This window comes from Exophiala mesophila, assembly GCF_000836275.1.
Source record: "Exophiala mesophila strain CBS 40295 unplaced genomic scaffold supercont1.1, whole genome shotgun sequence".
NCBI classification, from domain to species: domain Eukaryota; kingdom Fungi; phylum Ascomycota; class Eurotiomycetes; order Chaetothyriales; family Herpotrichiellaceae; genus Exophiala; species Exophiala mesophila.
Genome location: NW_015622504.1, coordinates 3,086,022 through 3,110,796, shown reverse-complemented (window position 1 = coordinate 3,110,796; position 24,775 = coordinate 3,086,022). Strand labels below are relative to the sequence as shown.

The 24,775-nt window shown below is 51.4% G+C and overlaps 6 protein-coding genes across 6 annotated transcripts; 2 read left to right on the top strand and 4 right to left on the bottom strand.

The window, feature by feature from the left end:
• Window positions 1–435: 435 nt before the first annotated feature.
• On the bottom strand, window positions 436–1,941 carry PV10_00995 (uncharacterized protein; the record flags this gene model as incomplete). The annotated part of the gene is made up of 3 exons (XM_016365144.1): window positions 1,690–1,941; window positions 1,241–1,622; window positions 436–1,186 (listed from the first exon to the last, which is right to left on the bottom strand). The coding sequence occupies exons 1-3, from the start codon at window positions 1,742–1,744 to the stop codon at window positions 436–438; spliced, it is 1,188 nt and encodes a 395-aa protein (XP_016228793.1). The 5' UTR covers window positions 1,745–1,941.
• A 390-nt stretch (window positions 1,942–2,331) lies between these two features.
• Window positions 2,332–6,898, bottom strand: PV10_00994 (uncharacterized protein). Its single transcript, XM_016365143.1, has one exon. The coding sequence runs from the start codon at window positions 6,017–6,019 to the stop codon at window positions 2,609–2,611; it is 3,411 nt and encodes a 1,136-aa protein (XP_016228792.1). The 5' UTR covers window positions 6,020–6,898; the 3' UTR covers window positions 2,332–2,608.
• A 6,869-nt stretch (window positions 6,899–13,767) lies between these two features.
• Window positions 13,768–17,261, bottom strand: PV10_00993 (uncharacterized protein). Its single transcript, XM_016365142.1, has one exon. It carries the CDS (start codon window positions 16,922–16,924, stop codon window positions 14,018–14,020), a length of 2,907 nt encoding a protein of 968 aa, XP_016228791.1. The 5' UTR covers window positions 16,925–17,261; the 3' UTR covers window positions 13,768–14,017.
• A 1,035-nt stretch (window positions 17,262–18,296) lies between these two features.
• PV10_00992 (uncharacterized protein) lies at window positions 18,297–19,570 on the top strand. Its single transcript, XM_016365141.1, has 3 exons — window positions 18,297–18,762; window positions 18,820–18,906; window positions 18,984–19,570. The coding sequence occupies exons 1-3, from the start codon at window positions 18,692–18,694 to the stop codon at window positions 19,228–19,230; spliced, it is 405 nt and encodes a 134-aa protein (XP_016228790.1). The 5' UTR covers window positions 18,297–18,691; the 3' UTR covers window positions 19,231–19,570.
• Window positions 19,571–19,886: 316 nt separating this feature from the next.
• Window positions 19,887–23,688, top strand: PV10_00990 (uncharacterized protein). The gene is made up of 3 exons (XM_016365139.1): window positions 19,887–20,411; window positions 20,544–20,977; window positions 21,069–23,688. Exons 1-3 carry the CDS (start codon window positions 20,101–20,103, stop codon window positions 21,314–21,316), a joined length of 993 nt encoding a protein of 330 aa, XP_016228788.1. The 5' UTR covers window positions 19,887–20,100; the 3' UTR covers window positions 21,317–23,688.
• PV10_00991 (uncharacterized protein) lies at window positions 20,963–23,639 on the bottom strand. Its single transcript, XM_016365140.1, has one exon. The coding sequence runs from the start codon at window positions 23,544–23,546 to the stop codon at window positions 21,345–21,347; it is 2,202 nt and encodes a 733-aa protein (XP_016228789.1). The 5' UTR covers window positions 23,547–23,639; the 3' UTR covers window positions 20,963–21,344.
• Window positions 23,689–24,775: the final 1,087 nt, after the last annotated feature.

Sequence of the window (24,775 nt, the reverse complement as noted above, 5' to 3'; positions counted from 1 at the left end):
GTTTGAAAGTTGGGTTGGGGACCGCCTCTGCGCTCAATAATAATGTTTGCCCTTTGCGGGGTGGGGGACACTTCACACAGGCTGAGGGGCCGAGGGGCTTGGGCCTAGGCGTACCAATTCAATATGGGGTCATAAGTTACTGCAGATCGTCGTGATGTTCGTCATATTATTAACTGTGTCCTTCATCAGTCTATCTTCTAATCCTATGTCATGGCTTCATTGTGTCGTCAGTCGTTTCATGTCAGTCATCTCGTGCCAGTCATTTTTGGTTCCAGCGATTTTGTGATTCGTTTCGCACGTCATATCATGTCTCATATTTCAAGCTCATCCCCCTCTGTGCACACATGCATTGTGAGTCTTCCAAAATGTCACCCAGATTCGTGCAACCTAGTCGTGGGAATTTTTAATTAGCATGTCATGGTAGTATCTTCAATCTCAGGCTGGTCTGGCACTGATTCTGTCCGTCGTGGATCGTAACAGCGTCGAGAGCGCACTCCTGCTATCCCAGTTGCGGATTCTCCAGACTTCGGTCTGCTGACCGTTAATGTCCTCGACACTCGACTTAAGGGGCTCGCCTCGAGCAGCCTCCTCGGCCTCATCGAGCCAATCTGCCCAAGCCGGCGTCTTCGGCGCCCAGCCTGCCTCCCTGGCCCAGTTGCTCGTCCCTGTAACCGCAATAGCTTTCCACAAGGCTTCGGTATATGTCAGGGGGACATTGTCCAAGGTGGCACTTTTAGGAGGTCTTCCGCCCTTCACCACAATGTGAGTCATTTCCAATCGTGAAAGGTCCCAATGGTGTGCCGGGGGCAGAGCAGCTCCGATCCAGTAGAATATGTTGATCAACATGTAAGAACCGGCAAAGGCTGTCTGGAGTTCAATGGTGGCATTGGCAAGCGATATCACACCCCCCATGAGCAGCAGTGTGGATACCAATGAAAAGACTCGATACAGCGTAGTGCTCTTGATGAGATAGATACACCGCTCGCTGGGATTGAAATAAAGATATCGTGCAGTCCGCTCTTCGCACGAGACCACTATAAAGGCGCCTTGGGGATATTTGATCACGACATCCCCACGCGGCGAGTGAGGATCAGGCTTTGGGTCGTTTGGGGTTGGGCTCCATTTGTTGGCGACCCCCGTCGTAGTCCCCAGAAATGACAACAGACAGGTAGCAAGGAGAGCCATACTTCACCAAGCAGATGTCAGCATCTTGGGTGACCTTCAGCATGTATCAACTCACCCATCATTGTAGTGAATGGACATGCCCAATAAAGTGGCACTCATGGCAAACCCCAGAAAGGACAAAAAGGCCAAGGGCCCAAATCTTTTGATAGATGGCCGAGGTTTGTCATTCTCTAAGATTCTGATACAGCTCACAGTATTGGGCGCCAGCTTGTCCCCTCGGTGGAGCGCATGGGCCACATGATGGATATTTTCCCCAGCATTGCCGGAATGGACTCCAATCACTTTTGCCCCGGCCGTCGTCTCGAGCTTCTCAGGCCGGGAGGGTCTAATGAAGGTTTGCGGGGCAGGGAGGAGTCGAGGGAGATATATGAGGTGACTTAATGTAGCAATTTGGGCGATTGTCTCAACGGAACCCTCTCCAAGGATGGCAAGAAAACCTAGGCGTCGCCAGTGAGCACCAAGGAATCAAGCCTTGCGGACGGGCCCGCCTGAGGAGGAGCTTACCGACGATGTCAAGCTGGAAGTTTTGCGAGTCGAAACCCTCGATCCACTGCATCATGTTCGGCCCCTGGGGCAAGACGTTTGCCTGGTTGAAATGTCTTTCACTGAAAGTGCTAAAAGATGCTTCCGCACCCAGAGTAGAAGGGCGTTGAGTGCTTGTTTCGTCCGGATGATTGTTTGTCTCAAAATCGAACAGTTCACGCCATACTGCAGTAGCTGGCCTCCTCCTACACAGCCACTGCAGCCAGGTTCGCGGATGAGATGGCAGAATTGAAGAACAAAGTCAGGCTGCACACAAGTCACGACGTTGGATGTGGCAGTTCCGCAATTGCTGCAGCCAAGCCTCTAAGCCTTTTATTTTCTCTGACCGCTGAAGACCTGAGCCCTCCGTATGGACGACCATTCCACTTTATCAGTCGGCACAGCCCACCAAACCCTTTTCGACAGATGATTCCGCTATAGGACAGTGTTAGTATACCTCCGTCAGACCGTTTCTTTCGCGCAAAGATGCTTAGTGGAATGAGAGGCAGTGGGGATTCAGGGGGAGCAAGCAATCGACCACTATACAAGGGTTGAACTCAAGACAGCATCACGGACAAATAGTAGGATACTTAAGCTAAGGACCAAGTGGCTCTCGCCTTGTCTCTGCCTTGCGCGGGGAAAGGAAACAATCAAATTCCAAACAGCCTCCAACTATTTACCTATCTAGGAATACATAGGAGAATACGGGCGGTCGTGGCTACAACTCGCCCTCGTATGTGAACCCATTTGATAACAGTCCGTCGCCAGACATGCAGATCTAGTCAAGTGTCATCAAGTCATTTTGTTTGTTCGGGTATCTCTAGTCAAACTCATAACGCCCACTCCAACATTGATACAAATTGCTATATCGTACAAGCAAATTCACTGTTTAGCAACAGTTTCAGTCTTTCCATTCAGACTCGGTTGGTTGGTTGCGTCTGCGACTCTCTTCGTAGCTAGACGAGGGATCTCTGCTACGATCTCCAGACATACCGCGGACGATGAAGCTCTGCAGGATGGTGGATCGAGAGGGTCGTTCATTCTCTCTGAATGACGTCGGCAACAACGCACGGTCTTGTCTGGCAATCTTGCAGAAAAGGGTAGAGAAGATGAACTCTTCGCCGTAGCCATTATAGAGAGGCAGGTGGCGATAGCCTCTTTGCAAGCTATCCAACTTTGCGGTAAATGCAGCCAGTTGTTTGACCCCCTTTCCCGCAGGTCGACCATCGTCTGAATTGTAAACGATGAATCGGACGAAGACGAGTTCCGGATACTTGGTCCAAAGGCCGAGTTCGATGGTCTCTCCAAATTGAGGGTTGTAGCCATTTCCAAACGTGATGGACGTTTGACGTCGGTAGGGAACGCCGATACCGTGATAGCCATCATTGCGCGATGCTTGCTGACCACCTGAGCCATTGGCAATCCCACGTGCTCGGTCCTCGGCGCTAAACATCTGGACCTCAATGAAGGGATTCAAGGGCGTCTCTTTGCTCATGTTTGCAGGTCGTGGTAATTGTTGAGCTGAAATGATTTGAACCGAGAACTTGGTCTCGTAGCGTGGTAGCTTGACCCGGTGCTCAAAAACCGAGGACTTGACACGAGACTTGCGGAGGTAGTCTGGCTTCAGAACATAGCCAAAGGCATCATTGCCAGCAGCAAACATTGCTTGACTCATTTGCATGTGCGCGTCAAATGTCTGCCAATTCAAGGCAACCATTTGAACTCCTCGTCTCCAAAATGTGTTCGGGTCAAAATTTGACGACTGGACTCGAAGGTTTTTGGGATAGACGCGGCACAAGTACTTGAGATTGTGGTCTTCAAAACGAGCCTTGTCTTCGGGAGAGTGGCATAGCTCAATAGCTCGGTTCTCACTCAGGGAGAAGATATGGTTGTACTGCTGAAATTCGAGGTCTCGACTCTCCCGCAAGGTGTAGCCTTTGAGATACACACCGAGGGCAGAGAGATACGGACCAACCTTGCTCATTTTGGGGCTAGTCCGCACAGGCTCTGTAACGGCGCTTGCAGACCTGTCGATCTTCTCACCTCTCCGATGACGTGGATGTGAGGACGTTGGTCCCGCAATGTCACTTTCCTCGCCGGCACTGCTGGCGCTTGTCACCGTCACCGATCGGTCGGTAGGAGAATATAGTGTCTCCGGTGGCGTGATCAAGGCTGCGTTGGGCACAGACGTCGAGGTCTGGTTCACCCAGTTGGTTGTCTGGACCATGGATCGGTTGGGCGAACTCCCGCTGCGATCACGGCGCTTGGAGCTCGTGCGGCGAAGCGAAGAAAGGTCAGCATGAAGTTCGGTAGACTTGACCTTGATGAGTATCTTGAATTTAAGCTGCTCGGGCGAGGGTAATTTGTTGGTGGCGCCGGGAAGCGGATGCAACAAGAGACGGTCACCGAAGGCTTCATGCATAATGTTGACCATTTTGGCCTGCTGGTCTAGATCACAGTGCACCTCAAGGGAGATGATCAGTGGGTATGGGGAGACGTCAAATGCACAACTATTGATAGCGTTGATGCAGTCGGAGAACAAGACTGATGTTGTGCGGGTACGTCCGTGGGTGACTCTGGGAAAGCCGTCAGCACCGTTCCAGCAGTCGACTTCAATGCAGCGACAGCCATGGCGCAAAGCAGTGATGTATGCTTCCGCCGAGGAGGTACCACCCACTTGCCAGCCGGTGAGATAGGTGTTGTGTGAGCTGGAGATGAAATATTCGGACAAGGGCTGGTCGAAGCGCGGAGGCAGGACTTCTGGCTGTGCGTAGATATGACAATCCTTGGACATGATGAAAGCGGCGAAGGCATTGGCATCTATGAGTCCTACAGCTTTCATTTCAGGGTCTTCGGGGAACGAACTGGCGACAAGGTCGTCGATTTTTGTCTCCCAGATTGATGGATCTGTAAGGGTATCTATCGAGACACCCTGTGTGTTTTTGAGGAATGAGGAGAACTGAGCTCGAGTGAGACCGGGCAACGAGTTGTCTTTTTTGAGCTCGTTGAAGATCTTTTTGATGTCTCGTCGCTCGCGAAGGCCTCGCACAAAGTCTTTAAACTGCTCGTAGCTCAACAGCTTGGACTTGGTCACATCCGCAGCATTGAACTGTAATTCCAATTCTTTCTCGAGAGCGTGAATGTGAAGTTTGCGGCACAGGGATTGGATGGCCTGGAAGTCAAGTCCATCGGGTGTGTCAGGGTTCACTTTGTGTGAGCGTTTGTCAATCTCATAGTTCCAGTGTGCACGCATGATGGATTCGCGCTCAGTGGACCCCACCATGCTTGTCATCAACTCTTCACGATGTTTGGAGACGCTTTCCAAGGTGTCGAGCCAGAGTTTCAAGTCAGCATGAGTGTGAGCTATAAGATGCAAAGTCTTGACAGACTTTGAAGAATCTGAAGCGGCATAGTTGATGGTGAAGCACAACTCAGGGTCGACGCTTTCACCACGAAAGTTCTGCGAGTAACTCGTAGCTTCTACTCCGCTGCGGATGCTTTTGATGTTGTCGACATGGAAAGATTTCATGGTGGCTATCCCTCGCCAAGAGACGCGGGAGCCTTCAGGGTCTAAGAAAAAGAGCTTTTCCTGTTTTTTGTTCTTGGTGATTTTGGTCAACCAGGATCCGGCCACGAGTCGTTCTGGGATGCAGGGACCTCGACCTTCGGGGCTCGTATCGATCAAAGTTGGCTCGCTAGACAAACTTAATGTGTCGAAAAGACCGAGGCCAGGTTGAGGATCGAGGGAGACAATGTCGACCGGTGATAGGTCGGGAGGGATGCCATTAGGGATGCCACTAGGTATACCACTATTAGTAGTGGCGGTCTTGCTATCACTTCGTCTCCGAGCAATGGGGCCAGTGCTTTCATCTCGGCGACTTTGAGCGGAAGAAGAAGCCTTTCTTCTCAGAATCTGGCGTGTTGAAGTGACGCCATCTTTGGCACTTTGGGATAACTTGCGTATGAGAGCAGCCTTTGTGTTGGGAAAGGGTTCCTTCTGGGTAGAAAATGGATTGTTGGCCGTGGAGATGATAGACTCTGGTAGTTCCAGGGGACCTGGACTTCCTAGATGCGAGTACTGGTAGGTGGAGACAGCGACCAAGGGAGATGAACTTTGAGATGGCAGATATGGGCTTGGGGCGACCGAAGAATTTGTGGTAGCAGGGGCCGGTGTGACAGCGAAGCCTTGAAGGGCGGCGGAGTTGACCCTCTGAATTGAGGGCATACGAGCCAGTGGACGAACCCGAGGTGAAGGAGAGGGCTCTCGACTCTGGAGAGCCCTGACGGCGGGCGATGTGGTAACAGAAGTCATGTTGGAACAAGGAAGTGAATGAGGATTTCAGGGTCGAAGTTGACGGTACAAATGAGTCCAGCTCTGTCGTGAGGTCTTTGACAACTTCATAGTGCTGCGTAGAAAGTTGTCGGGGCCGTGATGTTGGCAAGCTGATGCGAATGCTTGTCAGGACATGGTGAAGAATGTCGCCATGACTCAGAAGAGGGTGGAGGCTCGTATAACCCTGCTAAAGGAGTAGGAGAGAGCGAAGAAACGGTTCCGGTTGTGCAAGGCAGCGGCGCACCCTTGGAGGTAGGCACAGTGAGTGTTGAGCCTTGCAGAACCCTGCAGTCGTAAGGTGCGGAAGCCTGTACGTGCTGCAGACGAGATTAGTCGAATGTAGGTCGCCGGTCAGATCATGCGAGAAGACCAGCTGACGTCCAAGCGAGGCTGGGATCTGTACTTTGTAGCGGTGACGAGGTCAAATCTGATCTCGAGCAGAGGACAGGATATATGGTGGTGGTGGAGGTCCGGATGGACGGGCAGGGTTTGATCGCTGCGGTGGTTTTTTTGAGGAGAGCGTGTAGACGGCGAAGTAATGAGAACAAAGGAAGGGACGAGAGAGAAGCAACCCAGTTGTCTCTCTGCTCTGGTGGGATTTGATGGTGTAGAAATGTGCGCAGCACGATTTCAAGGAGCCGGGTTGTAAGCAGGTTGCAAGGTGCAAGGGAAGGGAGGATCAGGCGCGCCAAAAGTGGGAAGGCAAGATTCGTGACGAACGACGGGCAGTGGACGAAGAGAGGAGGAGGACAAGGAACGAATGGACGAGGAGGAAAAATCGGAAGCGAGGATACGAAATGGGGTCAAGACCTCAAGGACAAAGAGACCAAAAGAGACCAGGGCAGACACGCAAAAAGCAGAAATGCAAAAGAAAATGCAGAGAAATTCCAGGGCGAGTGGACGTTGCAAGGGCCGGTCTGTCTTGCAGATTCCCGAGCATTGGTTTGGGGAAAGGACGAATCATACTTCCCTCTAGAATGGTAGGGAACCGTCCACTCGGAAGTCTGAGGCCTGGAGGCGGAGCAAGGGCCACGTCGTCTGGACGGGACTTGCAGCAGTGCATCAGTGCAGTTTGTGCACCAGTGCAAGTGACAGTGGGTCGGTGCAGGTGAGTGACTGCAGCCTACGGAGTGCGCATCTCCAATATGGCCGAGGGGGCTAGAGGAGCACTGGGGAGCATTGTCCGACTGCTTTCTGCGGCAAGACTCATCCCACTCTGTAGCCGTCATAGCACGCATGGTCAAGGCCAAGTTGGCCGGGGGGCAATCGACATGGTTCAGGGATGGGATTCGCTAACAAAAGATTCTGTCAACCGTCCGGGCGGGTGAGTGGCTGAAATGGGCTCTCGTTAGTGCCAAAATCAGATACAAGTTTGGGGGGCTCACAGGGCTCCAGGACCCAAAAAGCACAAAGAGCCGGGGCAAACACAGGTCGATGATGCTGCGTGGAGTCTAAAGTGCAAGCGGGAGCTCCCAGACTTAAACGGCCAAGGGGCATTGTACAGAATGGCATTGTCATTACATCGAGCGACGTGCTATTTCAATGTCCAGGTGGTCAAATGGCATTTTCGCGGCAGGTTATTCAGAACACGGATGACCCACGACACCAGAGGCTACATCCAATAAACTCGGTACTACTGACTTCGTAGGCGGACCTTCAGGAGAAGATGTGCATCATTGGTGGGATCTGCCTCCTGTCACGATGGCAGACTCTTGTTTGGCAAAATCCAAACTTTGAAGCCGCACGGGTCCCAAACTCACTTGATCCCAGAAGTTAGGATGAAACTGAGTGCTTTGTTGCTTTGTCTCAAGGTCTTTGGACTGTAGGCATTTCACTTCAGCCCTGACACCTAGGGACTAATAAATGTCACTACAGTGGTTCGCTCTACATACTAAAGACCTGGCGGACTTTAACTAAATATACGAGCACATAGCAAACAGCCACTGGCAGTCGCTGGGAGGCGCTTGAGGCTGAGTTGTGACGCTTGTGCAGAGCCCCTCCGACATCCAGTCCGAGAACCCTATGTCTACTCGTACGCATAGAAATCGACGATCTGTCATCCACACCCTAGTCTTTACTTGTCATGATCTGGAGAGATTGCGGCCTTCTGTTTGACTTGTGGCATGGAGGTTCCAAGTTACGTATAGTAGAGATCACCAACGCGACTGCCGCACCGAATGGTGACATGGCACACAGACACCAGTCGCAAAAATGACAATCCTTGTTGTCTTGACCAACGATATCGTTCCCTTGTCAAGCTAGAAATGGCAGCTCATTTCATGTCCTGTACCAGCGTATGCGTACATTAACCTTTATTGCTAGGTTCTTTGGTCATGGTTCGGCGTATCTGGAGCCTGGAGGATTGCTTTCATTCCGCCTCGCTTGTCGAATGGTACCGTACGGAGTAGGTCGAGGTCACACAGGAGGATACCCAGCTTGGTTAGAGACATCCGATTTCAGATCCACCGTGTGCTCCTCATCTGCTCTCGCCAATCCGAAACCCGAACACGGCTGGCTTGCAGACCATGCTACGGAGTGTGCACTAGCACGAAGACGTATAACGAGTACTCTCGTACGTGTCGTCACTCCGAATTTAGACCGGATCATGGTGCGTTTTACGGAGAAAGGCAGCTGCTAGCAACGATAGCTGACCGGCTTGGAGCGTGGGAAGTTCCTGGCATCCTTGGCGTCGACATGTTCGCTTCGACGATTCTCTCCCAGACGTCGACTTCGCGAGAATCAGCCAGCGCGACAGTTCGCCACGCTTGGACCAGGTCCCAGTGGGAAGTGGGAGCGAGGCTTGAGCTGAGCCAGCTCCCTTGGAGGGAAATTGTCCAAGCTCTCCTACGACGTGATCGTACCTGAAAACCCCCAGGTCCCACAGGTATCTACCTGCCTAAATTGGAAGCCTAAAACTAGTTGGGAAAGGTACCCGGCCTGTCTGATGCTTGCCTTGGGGGACACGGATATTTTACGCACGCCTCAGATCAAAGTAGAGCGCTTTTGGTAGCGACTGAGTGCTGCTTCGTGATCATTGATGATTATCTCACCTAGAAGAGGGCTCTATTCATGGGTCAAGACTTGTTGCTTCTTTGTTCTGGGGTTACATGATGGAAAGGATCTGACAGCAGACGCTTTCTCCGTATCTTCGCCCGACCAGGTGGCACGAGACCCGTGAGATGCAGGCCGAAACTGCAGAGGTTGCGCAACAAACGTGCAGCATCAGCATGCCACTAGTCCATGTACAGGTTTGACTAGCAGATGATTCCTGAGGCGTGTGGTTCCGATGGAGGACAGGCTGCCAGGCGACCAGGCTGTGACTCTGCATTTCATTTCTGACCACTGAACTATAGTGGGAGTACATAAGTCCGACGTCGAGATACAAACGTCGACGTGCAGCACTGCCAGCACCGACGTGTAAGCTTGCTGGTTTGCATCAGCCGACGTGGCTTGGAGTTCTAGGATTATCGGCATCCATCTCATCACCTGTATTGGCACTCCAGGAAATCGCCTCACGACCGCCGCGCCGTGGACTACGTGGACAACCTCACTTCCAATCCTCTTGCCTAAGCTGCAAGTCACCCAACGTGTTGACCATCGAACCCCCACGAAAGCATGATCAGCCGACCCTTTGGTCCAGATCGCAATCTTGTGTTCCCTTTGCTCGCATGCAACAATGCACCTCGACTGGACAGGGCGGGCGCTTGCGACTCAAGCGAATGCCCACAGGAACCGCGAACCATCCCTTTGCAAAAAGAGGATGAGAGACCATGAACTAAAACTGTATTTGAAATGACCATGTACTGTATTTGATAGACAGGCCGACTCGAGGTTCTCTCGGTCCTCACAGTTACTCCCTTGCCTGCAGCTGCACTCCTGCCCACGTTTCCAAGCCGTTGGGCCCACTAAGTAATAGTAATAGGCTACGAAGGACTCATTGACCTTCCAGCAAGAGCCGGGATCTCCGTCCATGTCCACCCATTTGTTCCCCTCTCCGGCCCTCGGCCCTTCAAACCTTCCAGGTCACCAAAGGTTGCCAACGGTGCCAACTTGCCAGTCTGCCAGTTAAACACGCATGCTTTGCCACCAGCCAGCTCAGGCACAGCCGAAGACTTCCGCTGCCCAGTGCGCCGCCCGTGGATTGGACTACCAAAATCACAAGTCACCAGTGATGCACGATATCCCAAAACTTGCGCGCTATAATTTATCACTACTGTGTGCATTCGTCAGTGCCCGCATTGCTCACATTCCTTGCAGACGCACGGCATAGCTGTCACCCTTGGTGACCTCTGCCAGCTCACCTCTGTAAGCTTTGACTCTGAATCATAGATTGGCAATCAGGACTATCGATGACACCATGAGACCCATGGGATGCACGGTATGCATGAAATTGACCGTTGCTATACACATCCACTGATCCGGCTTGAAACCACCATGAGTTCTATATTAAGACCTCCTCCACTTATTAATTCATTTGGGACCCTGAAAATCTCCCAGATCACCTTGACCGCCGATCTTGGGATCCTTTCTCCGAAAGATAATCAGGAGACGCGACACCCTCCTGTTGTCGCTACAGTAGGCCAAGTTCAATTTAGACTTGACATGCTCCGTATGCCTATCAAGCAATGGTAGCCAGGCCACTATCTCGGTTTGTGTACGCATAATGTACTCCGTACGTGTAAGAAGCTGATCGACATTGCCACGAGTCTCTCCCTATGTCCCTGTTTCAGGAGTAAGGACGTGCAGGCGCCCAGTGGAGCGCGTGACGTCGTCCTACTTCGCTTGTCGGCACTCATTTGTACTACTCTTGGACCGCTTCATCATAACTGGACGAACATCGCCAAGACGTGCCAACATGGCAGCCACGGTGGATGCACCCCAGATTTAGATGAAGTCGTCAGTGGTCGTCACAGTATCCGTATCTTGGTCCAGGTTCCAATCACATCACCATAAGCAACCCGTGCCGAGCATTGATTGACCTGGGAATCGTCCGCAGGATCCTTTTGACATGACGTGGCAGCTGCTGATTTTCAGGGTTTTCTTGTGTGCTTGCCTTCTGTACACTGGCGTACTTGAGTAGGAGGCAGAAGAGTAGGCATGTACGGAGTTACTCCGTAGGTTGGCTACGAGTACAAGCGAGGCAGGAGCAGAAGGGAGATCCTGGGATGCTCTACGCTTATCTTGCGTGTTGGAGGGTCATTGCGATGTCCAAGTCCATGACTCATACTCCGTACGTCTCCATCCACGTACGACCCTTCTTCACACTTCGGCTAACAAGGATCCTGCCATGAAGCAGGCATACTCCGTAGTGGTGCCCAATTTGAGTTCGACTCCGCTGGGCTTGACGAGAGCACAGATAGTGACATGACATTACCTCCCGTGCCTCCAACCCACCATGACATGACTCCCCTGCCTAGCACGCCTAGCCATCAGTTAAATGTACAGTATGCCCTGGGAAACGGAGGTACTCGCAACAAATCCGAGGACCTGTCATGCCTGCTCACCTATCTCGCGTCATAAACATTAGGTCCTGTCAGTAGGTTAGGTACCCATGAATAAAGTGTCATCCGTGTCATTGCTCCAAGAACCCCTCGTATCACCTGGTGTCTGTCCACTACGAGTTTTTGCATACGCGTCAGCGTCATGGGCTCGTCTGTGCGCAGAGAGAGGCTGCATGATACACTTCAAAAGACAATAGTTTGAATGCGAAAACGAAAACGAGACCATAACAGGTTCCTTAGCAAAGTCACGATACGGCAGCATGATATTCCACCTAAACCATACCCAATGAATACTGAGTATATCTTGTGCTGCAGCGAGGATATGCTGTGTAACCAAATCCGCATCCACGAGCAGTCAGACTGCAAAACAATGCTGCTCATTGACTGCACATGGTCCGAGCTGCCTCTTTCAGACAGTCACCATCCAATTTCGACGTCCAACAAAGATCAGGATTGCCGGTATTATGGATCCACTATCAGCCTGGTGGCCTGCCAGCCAACATTCAACCGAAAGCCAGACTTCACGTCCGACTTTGTCGCATTGCATCAACGCCTCGCCCTCAGTAACGATCTGTGGCCAGCAGATACAACTCCATTGGTGAACGCTGTCACTATCGAAGTAGCACCAAATGACTACAACTCGTTATGGACTCGGTTATGACCCTCCTGCATGACCCTGCGAAAACAAAGGATGGACAAAAGGTAGATGCTGATTTTGTATCCTCTGCTCAAGGAATGAAACCCCGTACAAGGTTTGGACTTGGGAACGATGTACATGCATTGGTTTTCATCTGGAAGCGACCGTCAGACATCAACCCTGTTCCCTTGTTATCGCATTCCCCAGGTAAGCTGCCCATCGAACACCCAGATCGTTGTCCTCCCGAACGAGACCAGTCGCAACGACCAGCCCAATGACATCCATGTATCTGTTGGGAACAAGGCTCAGTCCCTAGATAGGGCAGCCGCACAGCCATGTGTCGATGAATGCCTCTTGTCCAAATTCATCCTTGACCTAGTTGTCACGCGGTCAGCAGCTTCCCACGTGTTTGGAAGCGGTCATCAGCTAATGCACGAACCGGTGAGGCCGCATCCGGCGGTGTGCATACTGCAGCTGACCTCAAAAACTCTTTCTCTCGGATTTCTCATAGCCACTGGACCCCAGCGACAGCATGCTGGGTCGGTTGACAGATCGGCAGGTGCGCCCCGATCCGCCCTTTCTGATGCGACTGCAACTCGGTTCAAGGTGGGAAAGAGACAACACATCTTTCCCATCACCCATGCACCTTCTCGAATGCATGCGCCCTGGTAGAATGCGGCTTCCCTGTCCCGCTCTCCCTTTTGCTTACTCCTCCCCATTCGACCAACCCAAATCCCAACTCATTACCGTTGATTCTTCATGTGCCCGGCCAAATCTGGAGATAGACCCCGGACTGCTGACATATTCTATCATCCCATCTGCATATCGCACCACCAGTGAGCCGTCGAGGCACGCCTTACGACCATTGCAGAGGCCTCGGACCATTCCCTGTTCACTGAGAACTAGCATGAGACCGCCCCGGCCCGGCGATATGCAGTATGGAAAAAGCCGCACCGCAAACAGAAGCGAAGCGAGAAACCCCAGCTATTGATTCACTCGATCGGCCTCTTGTCCAAGCCCCAATTCTATCTCCCCCCTCTCTTTCCATTGACGTTTCCGCTTTTTCCGGGTTTCCCCATGCCCGTTACCCTATTAGTCAGTCGCAAAAGGACGTACCGTGCATTTTCGGCGCGATCAGCCCTATTCAACCTAGGCCAGGTCGCCAGATACCTGATACCCTGGGTGTCCTGGGTATATGTACACAAAAGGATCATGTCTCGCACCAACTCACTTCCGCGCCATGACCTCATCTCATGTACCTAGACTTAAGAGGGCTGCAAGGCCCTTCCAGTATACTTTGCTTTGGCCGCCTGAATAGTTTTCTATTCTCATGCCACTGCCTGCTTTGGTGCTCAAGTCCGGGGAATAGCCTCAGCAGGCCAGGCAACATTCTTTTCCACGTCATTCAGATAGGTAGATGGTGGTCCATCTGTCGAGACGTTGTTCAAGTCGAAGCCTGTTGGCGAAATAGCGCTGACGAAATGAAAATGGCATCCCACGGAAGAAGGACAGGTGGATTATCATTACCATTATCAAGTCATCTCTGATACTCTCATATCAATTACAGCGAGGAAAAAAGGCATTGGGGACGGCAACGAAACCTTCTCAGAATTGTAGATCGTCATGGTTTATCACGCGTCATGGAGGCCCAATCGATCGAGTGACCAGCTAGTATAGATAGATTCTTGGACTGACTGTTGTAAGCACGCCCGCTCACATGAGGCAGTTCTACGTAGTCTGATTATCACTTGATATACCCGCCATTCATCCACCTCCTTTTAGTTCCAGACCGCCAGTAATTGGTCAATCAATGCTGCAATCAACCACAGAGACGTTGATTCAATCAGCGAGACGTCTCCTCTTCCTCGCCGTGCCTGGAGCATGGGCGGCGGGCGTAGCAGCAGTGGTATTATTGTTCTCAACGGCCGGACCAGACTCTTCATCTGGCACGGCTGAACTGACGCTCGAATTGCGGACACTAGCCGCCACCGAGGCACTGCCTTTGTCGTGAGCCGCAGCTGTAGCTGTAGGTCTCGAAGTCAACTGAGCCGACGCTTCGTCCGGCCCGGCCAATCTTTCGGACTCAACTTTTTTCCACTTGGACACACGGTCGATAGCGTCTTCAAACATGTCGCGCGTGTCGGCGATGATACCGCCTTCCCCTTCGCTGTCAAGCGGCGAACCCTCCGAGTCTTGACTGGGAGAAGGTCGTTCGACGTTGTTGTTGTCGTTGTTTTCATCTTCGTCGTCTTCGTTGTCGGTGTCGTCGTTGTTGTCATGATCGCCCCGCTCGGTCTCCCGGGGCGGGTCGAGCGTGCCTCCGTTTCTTCGAAGACGAAGAGATCGGCCAAAGCCTCTTTCTGACGAAGGTAGTGGGTTGAACATGACGGCGTTGGCAAAGACTCTCGCAACTTCCATTTCCAGCTGGCTCGAGTTCACAATCCCCTTGGGTGGAACGATGTCTTCAAATGTCTTGACCAAGAACATGCCGTTGCCTAATGACCCTTCTTTGCTTTCGGACTCAGTACCCTGTGGCAATGGTTCTGTGCTCTCTTCTACACCGCTCCGTTGATCTCCTTCGATGGCTTCGATTGCAATGTGTGCAGCTTTGCCACCTTTGGAAACGGCGGCTTTGATGCTCTTGAGGTCTTGTGGTCGGAGAACCAAATCCTTGTAGCCTGGCGCATCTCGTTCAGAAAGCGGTTTGCCAAAGATTCCCGCCAGTTTGTGAGTCGAGATGTCGTTGATGAGGAGAAGGGCCGTCTTGTGGAAGTTCTTCGATACAACCACGTAGCCTGGATCGTGTGTAAATTGAGCCGTAGAGTACCGAGGAGGTTCTGGCGAAGGTAACGACGGAGTGATACTATCTCGTGTTGTCGATCGTTTACGCTTCTGCGCTGTAGTGCCAGTAGAATGAATCTCTGATGGCAATGCCAGTGCTTCCCCTCGTGAGCGGCCGCGGCGTTCAGATGGCTTTGGTTGTTCGTTATCTGAAGCGATGGCGGCTGGGGTGCTCGGTGGTTCTGCCTTGATCTTTCGAGGCCGGCCTTTCCTGCGACTTTCCGTCGGAGTTTCAGAGGTCATGGAAGCAGCAGACGGGGATCTTGCTGACGGCGTAGCAGAAGCGACTCGTTGACCCCTAGTGGATTGTCGCTCTCGAGTTGGTGTCGGTGACTCTGCCGCTAGTCGCTCCTTCGTCGTCGTCGTCGACGACCGTGTCGGTTTACCTGGCTGAGACGGCGACTCTGTGTCAGTGAGGGGACTAACTTCTCTTTCCGGCCGGGTTGGGCTGGGTAGTCGTGAACTTGAGGATTGCTCTAGCCGTTTCTTCCAAGGGGTTGACGATCGTCCTTTCGACAGAGCACGCCGTGACTCAGATCGTGGGCCCGGTGTCACATTAGGAGGCCCTGAAAAGCCATATGGTTGGCCATGAGGAGGGTACCATCCTTGTGGATGTGGCTGACCTTGATAGTGAACAGGACCGCTTTGTGGGAAGGGAGGATACTGGGGATGATGAGGTGTTTGATATGGCATGCCCCGGCCGTTGGGCGATTGTGGATAATAGGGTTGGTTCGGATATGGAGGCGTTTGTTGGAATTGATGCTGTGGACTCATATGCGGGGGCCAAGGGGCTTGACCATAGGGAGGATACGGAGGGTACGCCTGCTGAGGTGTCATGTGTATTGGAGATCCTCTGCCCTGACCTGAAGAATTCGCTCTCTTCAGATTTGGAAATTCGGCTGGTGGAGGCATGGGCATGCCTGGGGTATGAGGGACAATCGGCACTGGCTGGCCATGAGGGCCTGGCTGGAAATGTTGAGGATTGATAGGCGCGTAGTTGGGTCGTTGCGGTGGGACTTGCAAAGTTCGAGGATAAGAGCCTGGGGAGTTGTGTGTCGAGGGCCCGATTGATGGAGGTTGCGAGTTCCGACTAGCATTTGGCTCAGCCGACTGCCTCGCGGACACCGGTATGGGTGTCGTAGATGGAACAGGCGACTTGGACGGCGCCAGCGGTTGCGTAGTCCGGATTGGTGAGGGGGAAGCCTTCGTTTCCAACGGAGCTGTGGACGGAGGAATTGGGAGGTCAGGTCGAGTCGCATCGAGACTTGCTTGCAATTGTGCAGCAGCAGGATCGGGGCTGGGAAGATTCTGTGGTACCGTAGTCTGAGCCTGCGGCTGGGCCTGTGTTTGAGCTTGAGCTTGAGCGGCCTTGGATGCTTCCCGGTCCTTTCTTTTCTTCTCGTCTAGGTCGGCCTGGGCCTTCTGAAGCAGCGCTCGCGCTCGATTCTGCTGGGCTTCCTCATCTTTCACCTTCTTCTCGAGCTCAGTGACATCCTTCTGTAAAGTGGCATAGGCCTCCTCATCTTGACGAATCTCTTTGATGGCTTGTTCCCTGAATCGACCATATAACCGTTCGACTAGAATCTGGAAAAGATCTTCGTCTGATGGGATCTCTTTTTCTGGTGGACTAGGAGAGGCCGACAACTTTCGCTTTTTGGTATTTGTATCACCATTCGTGGCAGGTTTTTGGGCCGACTTTTCAGCCAAAAGCAACTCATCGTAGAGTGTCTGCAAGGCGGTGGCCGTGAATCGCGACTGATCATAGGTGGTGCTTTCGCGAATGAGTTGATTGGCATTCAAGGAGGTGGAAATGTCTTCGAAAGAGGATGGGTCCAGTCCATGGCTTGCAATTAACTGACAGAATGCAAGAGTCTCGTAATGCGTGTAGGCTTTTAAAGAAGGCATCCCATTGTCGTCGTCAGGGAAATTGAGGACGGTGCAAGCGCGACAGCGAGGTCTCAGCTGCAGAGGGAGGTGCAGCCCTGGCCAATGCGATATTCGTGCACTTGGCTGGGTTTGACGATAGTACGAAGTTTGGCGCAGATGTTGGCTGGAACGAGAGATTGGAGCTAGGATGGGTGATGAGACGGATACGATGTAGTTGTTGGCGTTTTGGATGAATGGAGAAAAATTTCATTTGGCCTGGATGGTCTTGGAGATCAGGACAACAACGCGGCTGCAATAATAATGACAAGATGGTGATGAAGCAGTGAGCGGGGGCACGAAGATCCGGCTCATCCAGAATCTGAAGTTTAACCGAAAAGATGAAATACTCTGGCTTGATTGACTACTTAGCTTGCCTAGGTTGGCTAGAGACCAGCAGCCCTTTCTCCTTGCAGACAAATGGTCATGAGATGAGGATGTGTAAGGTTGGTATACAGTAGTCCTTGACCTTACCTAACAAACTGGGGAGCTCAAGGTCTAGGTGGCAGTTAGGCATGGGGCATAATTCTTAGGGGCTCGGCAGGCAAACAGCTGGGTCCCTTGGGGCTCAGAGCGCTTGACCAAAGTTGTGTCGATGAACAAATACACACTTATTGGCGCTGGACCTCCGTATATTGCCTAGCTAGGTAGGTTGGGAGACTTTAGGGCCACTTTGACTGTATGCCTCAAGAGAAATCATCAGACACGTAAAAATTCAGAATCAGCCGAGATGACTTTTGTTCGTGAAAGAGACAAGCCTCTTTTCAAATGTGTTGGATTTCAACAAGATCTCATGCGCGTCAGTCGCTGGCTTGCCGGCGGATGAAACTCGGGTACCTGGGATGACAAGATGTGGCAACATGGATAATTATGGAGCCTCCACTCAAGACGATCGACAGGCTGCACTCAGCAGGGCCCGGGGAGAGGTCTGTTGGCGGCGTTGCCCCTATAAAGCCCCAAGCCAAAGAGCGCCAGGGCGCCTTGGGATGAGGCTCAGGGTTTGGTTGGACCCAAAATGACCCATTATTCTGCCACTTGACGCGAGCCAAATCTGATACATGGCCCGTCATTTCTCCAGGAGTAAGGGTCTTGGGGAGGGTCGGTAGGGAAATCATGGGATGATGAACCGTCGTGCCCCTTTCGCCAACTGAAATTGCCTTGGGAACTTGCAACTTGTGGGAGGATGATATGCACATCACATGTTAGATTACCCCATGCTCGAGTTTTCTTCAGGTACTCCGTACAGGGTGTTAGGCATTGGTACCTTAGGTAGGTAGCTACTGTACTTAGAAGGGCAGTAGCCAGTCGGCTTTGGAGTTGCAGCTTGTAGTCTGCAGGTAATAATGATCCAGTCGTGCCAGTGAAAGGCTGACCGCTTGGGCTTGTCACTGGAGATTCTTCGTTGTCGTTGCATATCTGCCCTCGTTGCATCTCAAAGGGCAACCCATTTTCCATCAGCTGCCCCCTCAGCCATCTTGGAGTCTGCGCTGTTGCCATCGTCATCATCGTTGGCATTCTTAATTCTTCTTGCGTACTTTGGAATCTGGACAATCTTGACTAAATCCAGAGACTTGGCCATCGCTGCCTCTTTGCCTCGTTTACCCGCTCTACGCCCTCAGCACGTCCTTAAGTAATCCGCATCATTACCCTCACCCTCGAACAATACCTTGACGAACAGAACAACTTGTTGTACTACCCAGCGTCACATTAAATCCATCAAATCCATTTTATCGCTTATCAACAGCCATCATGAGCAACATCGACAACAACCATAATGCATCCAGTGAGGAGGAGTGGAAACCCAATAACCGACCTCAGTCGTAAGACAACATCATCCCTTGACATTTAAGATCGTAATACTTACATGACGTCTGCAGGGTCATCGCACTTGAATTCTCCGCAGCTCTGGACGACTTATTCAAGCTGAACGGTGTTGGTGCTTTGGAAGAATCTGTTGAACACAAGTAAGTCCACCACTGAGCATATGCTCTTTGCCCCCACTGCCATCGTAACCATCACTTACATGCTGTGTCTTGAACAGAAAGGATGAAGTCCATTTCCAGCAATATGAACTCGAAGACCTAGACGCACGCCTGCGCGAAACCAGTGAGCGCCTGCGCCGATTGCAAGCTACCAGTCCTCGGTCCCCTCGTCATCCCCAGATCCAACAGCAAAGGCAACCCGTCTCAGCACAATATAATACTGGAGAGTCCACCACCGACGATGACAGCAGTGGAGATAGTGACGAGCAGGGCCATTCACCGCAAGGGGAACGCAACTCCAGATGAAGGCCCCCTAACCCGCCCAAGCTTGGATAACAGGGACCTCTTCTGTGAAGATCTCGCATTCTTTACCATCAGAGGGATCAACGTTTTCTGAATCCTCAATCCTCTTATACGACTATGACCGGACCATTTTACGGTCACCTTGATCCCAACACCCTCATAACGAGGGTTAAGATATCACTGGAGTGGGGCTGGAGCCGACGCCTGGGACTGCATTTGGCATTGGCCTTCTTTATAGCTGGCATCTTTATCGGGTCGTTTGATGTTTGCTTTAGATACCCTCAAATTGGATAACACATACCTACATACACTTAATGAATATCGTTGACCTTCGGTCTCACCCACATTCTCACCAAGTATGGTGTTATACGCAGACTTGGTCAGTGAAGCCAAAGGTGTCACAGTCGATGGCCAGCTCAGACCAAATTCACTGTGATTCGGAAGAAGATGGGAACTTCCTGGATCAGAGGTGTGGTCAAGGTGAACCACAGACGTCCCGTTGAATGTAGCACGCCAAGAGGAAGGCTCTACGGGAGCCAACGAACGGATATGACGAGATGTCAGGTCCGCGAGCCAATATTAAAGTTTGCCAACCGTCAATAAGAATTGAAAAGGCCGCAAGGCGGAATAGATGATTCTTGGGTGGGGTGACTGTGTGTTTTGGACCTTGCGAGACACATGAATGAGGCTTACCACCACCACTACGGTCGTGGCCGTTTCTCAATTCCCAATTCCTCAACCCCAAAGAACTGAGCCTAAAGTAACAAAAGTATTGAAAACAACCACGTGGGTCCTAGTACCCGGTAGCAGCAATACCATCATCTACTACAATCTACCAAAATCCTCATCAAACCTTAGGTAACAAAACCAAAAATGCCGAGCCACCATCACAATCACATGAAAGCCGTGGTGATCCGCGAACCAGGTGGACCAGAAGTCCTCAAGGTGGAAAGCATCCCCATACCCGTCCCAGGACGACATCAGGTGCTCATCAAGGTCAAAGCCTTTGGATTAAATCGGTCCGAGATGTACACTCGACAAGGATACAGCCCCAGCGTCAAGTTCCCACGCGTCCTCGGCATCGAGGCTGTGGGGATCGTGGAACAATGTCCAAGTGGAAGGTTTGAGAAGGGAGATCAGGTCGCGACGTGTATGGGAGGGATGGGACGGGATTTTGATGGCGGGTAAGTGTGCAGCAAAAAGATTGTTGATCTTGCCTATCTTATGATTCATCAATAGCAATTGCAACTGGAATTGCAATTTGGCTTGATCTTGGACTTGACCAAGTTAGGTAACTCAGCTGACCCCTATATCAGATACGCTCAATACACATGCGTACATATCGATCAAGTACAGGTGTTCGAGAGTAGTCTGGACTGGGCGATTTTAGGGGCATTACCGGAAATGCTGCAGACGGCATGGGGATCTTTGTTTTCGGCCTTGAAATTGAGACATGACGACACTCTACTGATTCGAGGCGGTACTTCGTCTGTGGGCCTCGCTGCCGCTGCACTGGCAAGAAATCATGGTGCTTATGTCGCTGCTACAACTCGTAGCAACAGCGAACGCAGCCATGCTCTTCTACGTCGCGCTGGTGTCGAAAAAATCATCATCGATGATGGAAATGTCGCAGCCCAAATCAAGGATGAATTGTTCACCAAGGTCTTGGAGCTCGTGGGCACGATTACATTGAAAGACTCATTGAAATGTGCAGCTGATTCGGGAGTTGTCTGTATGGCTGGTATATTAGGTATGTATATTGTACATTGTGTTGCATTTTTGTATGTTGTACTTGTGTGTTGATTCGGAGTTGCTAATGTTACAAAACCCTAATTTGACAGGAAATGAATGGGAATTAAATGGCTTTAATCCAATGGAAGCTATCCCCAACGGCGTGTCTCTCACAAAGTACTCTGGCAGCCCAGAGACATTCATGCGCATGCCGCTACATGATATGATCAAACAGGTTCAACACGGCCAACTGCCCCTCCAATTAGGCCAGACCTTTCGCATGGATGACATTGCTCAGGCTCATGAAACCATGGAGAAGAACCTTGCCTATGGCAAAATAGTCGTCTTAACGGAATAGATCAAAAGTCCTGCAAGATTCAAGCTCCTTACTCTGCTGGCCCTTTTGTATCCGTTTTCGACTCTCGTTTCTTTGATCCGCTCATCGGCTTTCGTGGCCGCCCGCTTCGCACTTGTTTCTTGGGGTTTCCCGACTGCCATGACTGCCACAATGAGAGCGATGGCCTTTGACCGATAAATCGCCCATGTGGCGTGAAGATCTCGACTTTGGGGAACATACCATCATCTTCCTCGGCCTTTGGCTTGGTCATCTCCTCGGAGAGGCCAGTATGGAAGGGCTGGAATGACGGCTCCAAAAGAGACGAGCTAGACTGAGGGGCCAAGTCTTCCGCGGCAGGCTCTGAAGAGGCTTCGAGCACATCAGAAGAGTCACTAACATCAGGTGTCGTATCTGCAGAAATTTCTGGAGTGTTCTCCTGGGTCTGGAGGTTTGTATCTTCAAAGGGCCGTTCAAGAGAATTAGACGTCGAATGGTGGCGTCGTCGTTTCCTCACCTGACAGACTAATTCAACCCATCCAACCCCCTCAATCAGGATGTCTGTGGCAAAGATCTCGAAGGGAAGTTTCTTGGGGTCGGCGCCTGCTCTGATCATTGAACCCGCGCGGAATCTTGTGACATCAGTCTTGAGAGCAAATTTGCCTGCTGATGCTATGGATGTTTCCACGTCTCCAGCAAGGATAGACTCAACACCACTTTCACGAGTTTTATTTTGCATTCCAATTGCCTTCTCCGTCGACGTGACATGGGCTTTTAAAGGAACAAAGGGATAAGCCATCACAATTGTGGAAGGATCATTTTCATCCAGAATAGGTGTGATGCGGATAAGCCCGCCACCAAGTATCAGAGACTGGCCGAATTTGATGTTGAGTTGGCTCACAGTGGGACGGCTAGTCATGACCAGGTCGACTTTGTGAGATTTCTCCACAAAATGATCCAGTCCGCTCCGCTCTAAGCCCGGCATGTCTATTAACTCGCCTTTGTGGCTTCCAAACGGTACGCGAATCGGCGAGGCAGTTGTTCCAGGAAGGCTAGAAACCAATGGCATCGGAGGAAATCGGGCCTCCGGCTGGGGTGGTGGGAGAAGGCTGTCCACACGAAAAGTGTCCAAATTTGTCGTCAGGTCGACAAGTCTTTGTTTCTGGGCATCATCCTGGTCGGCATACGCAGACGCCCGATGGTTTGAACCCTTGGGGAAGATAACTTCGAATAAATTCGATTTACCGACATTGAATTTGCCCACCAACCAATTTCCCCCGCCTCGATGCCAAATGTCGTCTTTGAGTCCTGTAGTCCACCAGCCACGCTTCGAGGAGACCAGATGGACGTTGCCGAGCCTCAACTTCGCCCCCCAATAACCCAATTTCGACCGTAGGATACCGACAATTTTGGGCATGATCTGGTCCACCTTTTCCTTGGTCGGACCGAGCAAATCAGATCGGGTGATAATGAAGGAAAGGCCCGGCTTGGTGGAGTGCAGGACGTGACGCGACCGACGATTTTGGGTGCGTTGTCGAGCCACGGAGAGGCTTTTGTGGATGGAAGGGATGACAGACATAGGGAAATCGGCCGCATCCACGACATGGTAAATATGATTTTTTTCGAAGGGGGACTCGGCAATGGAATCTGCAATGTTCGCGATAGATGGATGCGCAATAGGTTCGCCCTTGGAGTCATGTTTCAAGGCATGACAACGATCGCATGAGGGTAAGAGAGATTGTTCGGATTCACCTTCCTTCACCGCTTCCTCATCTTGCAGTACGACGACCTTGCGTCGAGCGTTCTGGTTCCCTTGGTCGATGTCTGAATGTGTATCATCGTCTTTTAGCCATTCTTTCTCATCCAGAGCCTCTCGATATTGCATGCGTTGTTGCCTGACATGGTCTTTCACGGCCTTTCGGTTGAATGAATAGTATCCTGCGGCTCCTGCCTCGACATCTTGTGTTAATGCGCCGCAGCCTGGGCAGGAGACAGGCAGTAATTGCTGTCTATGAAGTTTTTTGGGAGGTGTTGGCGAGGCTGGCAGCGTTGTTGCAGAAACAGCGGATCCATCTTCTACGAAGGGGATCGCTGACTCGGAGTATGTATACTCGGATTGCGAGTCGGTCGCTAAGCGGCGAAGATTGGTCCGTCGTCCATGGCGAGGGTAAGAGGCTAATGACTGTCTGAGCAGTGCTCTTCTCGCCGCTCTGCCAACATGGATCGTGCGCAAAGTGCGTATGACATGATCCATATGCCCAGCAGCGGGGCTCACGGTAGGATCGGTGAGCTGGGCAGGCGGTGTACGTGTATTGAGAGGAACACTGCACTCTGACGATGAAGAAAATAAATCTTTACGGAGTAGACCTATGACCACGAAATGATGCGACTACCCAAACAGGCAAAAATTGGAATCCAGCCGATCACCTTTGTCCGATACGCAGTTATTACGGCGGAGTATTACGTCATCAAAATTCGCGCAATCCGCCACTTCATCATGAGGTTGCACGTGCCAAATGTTGTAACCTCGTATCATCCCCGTTTCCCCTGTTCATCAGGGCTGTCGTGTTTTTAGACTCACGAGGTTGAGTCAGCCATGTCAATGAATAATATCCTTGACCTTAAATGAATGCAAATTGCACACTCTCATGATCTCTGTCCAAATTCCCTAATCAAGTAATTACAAGGTACTGTTTCTTGTGCTTACGGAGTACTCTTGAACAGGAGCCAAGCCTTTTGCCGACACCCTAAGTAGGATTCTCGACTCCACCTCAAACCTCCGTAACTACATTCAATGCCAGTGTGCCATTCCTTCGCCGTATTAAACCAAAAGGCTCCTTTGAATCCTTCCGCGGAGGTTGTGCAACTGATGGGATCCAAATGGCTTATTACTGATTACTGCTTACGGAGTAAGCTTCCAGACACGCTAACTACAATATTCCTCTCCCCCACCAGGATAGGCTCCAGAGCGTTGAAAGAATATTGTATAGGGCTGTGCTATATCTCCACAGATGACAACGACTTCCTTTGTCATCGTAGTGCGGTATAGATCGCAGGACTCAGCATGATTACCACATTGCATACACAACAACCGATGCGACTCTGAATGACTGCCAAGGGCGGAGAGTCAATGCTGTCCGGGTCTCAAAATAAGTATCCTATTCCCGGATTCGACAGATTGTTTCTGCTGTTCGGGAACTCATTCAGCTATGACATATTTGTCACTACCTTGCTCCTCTCTAGTCTTAGCACTTGTCGATGCTCCTCCTTGCTTGCTGACCAGGCGACCCATGACTTCGTCTCTGTCAGCTCGAGACGATTGACCTGGTCTTCTGGGGTGGAGGAGCGGAACTGTAAGATTATCGTGTTTATTTTAGCCGACGTTTCGTCCGTGAGTGCTACGAGATGCTTGGATTTAAAAGGGACCACCATCGTGCTTTTTCCTACGTGTTCTACCTATATTGACCAACTCGACAGTTATCG

Excerpts from the sequence above, each read along its gene's own strand:
- PV10_00991 (XM_016365140.1), bottom strand. The coding sequence starts at position 23,546 with ATGGATCATGTCATACGCACTTTGCGCACGATCCATGTTGGCAGAGCG.
- PV10_00990 (XM_016365139.1), top strand. The coding sequence starts at position 20,101 with ATGCCGAGCCACCATCACAATCACATGAAAGCCGTGGTGATCCGCGAA. Across the intron at positions 20,412-20,543 it reads GGACGGGATTTTGATGGCGG|ATACGCTCAATACACATGCG; the intron begins GTAAGTGTGCAG and ends CCCCTATATCAG. Across the intron at positions 20,978-21,068 it reads CTGTATGGCTGGTATATTAG|GAAATGAATGGGAATTAAAT; the intron begins GTATGTATATTG and ends CTAATTTGACAG.
- PV10_00992 (XM_016365141.1), top strand. The coding sequence starts at position 18,692 with ATGAGCAACATCGACAACAACCATAATGCATCCAGTGAGGAGGAGTGG. Across the intron at positions 18,763-18,819 it reads CCCAATAACCGACCTCAGTC|GGTCATCGCACTTGAATTCT; the intron begins GTAAGACAACAT and ends TGACGTCTGCAG. Across the intron at positions 18,907-18,983 it reads GAAGAATCTGTTGAACACAA|AAAGGATGAAGTCCATTTCC; the intron begins GTAAGTCCACCA and ends TGTCTTGAACAG.
- PV10_00994 (XM_016365143.1), bottom strand. The coding sequence starts at position 6,019 with ATGACTTCTGTTACCACATCGCCCGCCGTCAGGGCTCTCCAGAGTCGA.
- PV10_00993 (XM_016365142.1), bottom strand. The coding sequence starts at position 16,924 with ATGCCTTCTTTAAAAGCCTACACGCATTACGAGACTCTTGCATTCTGT.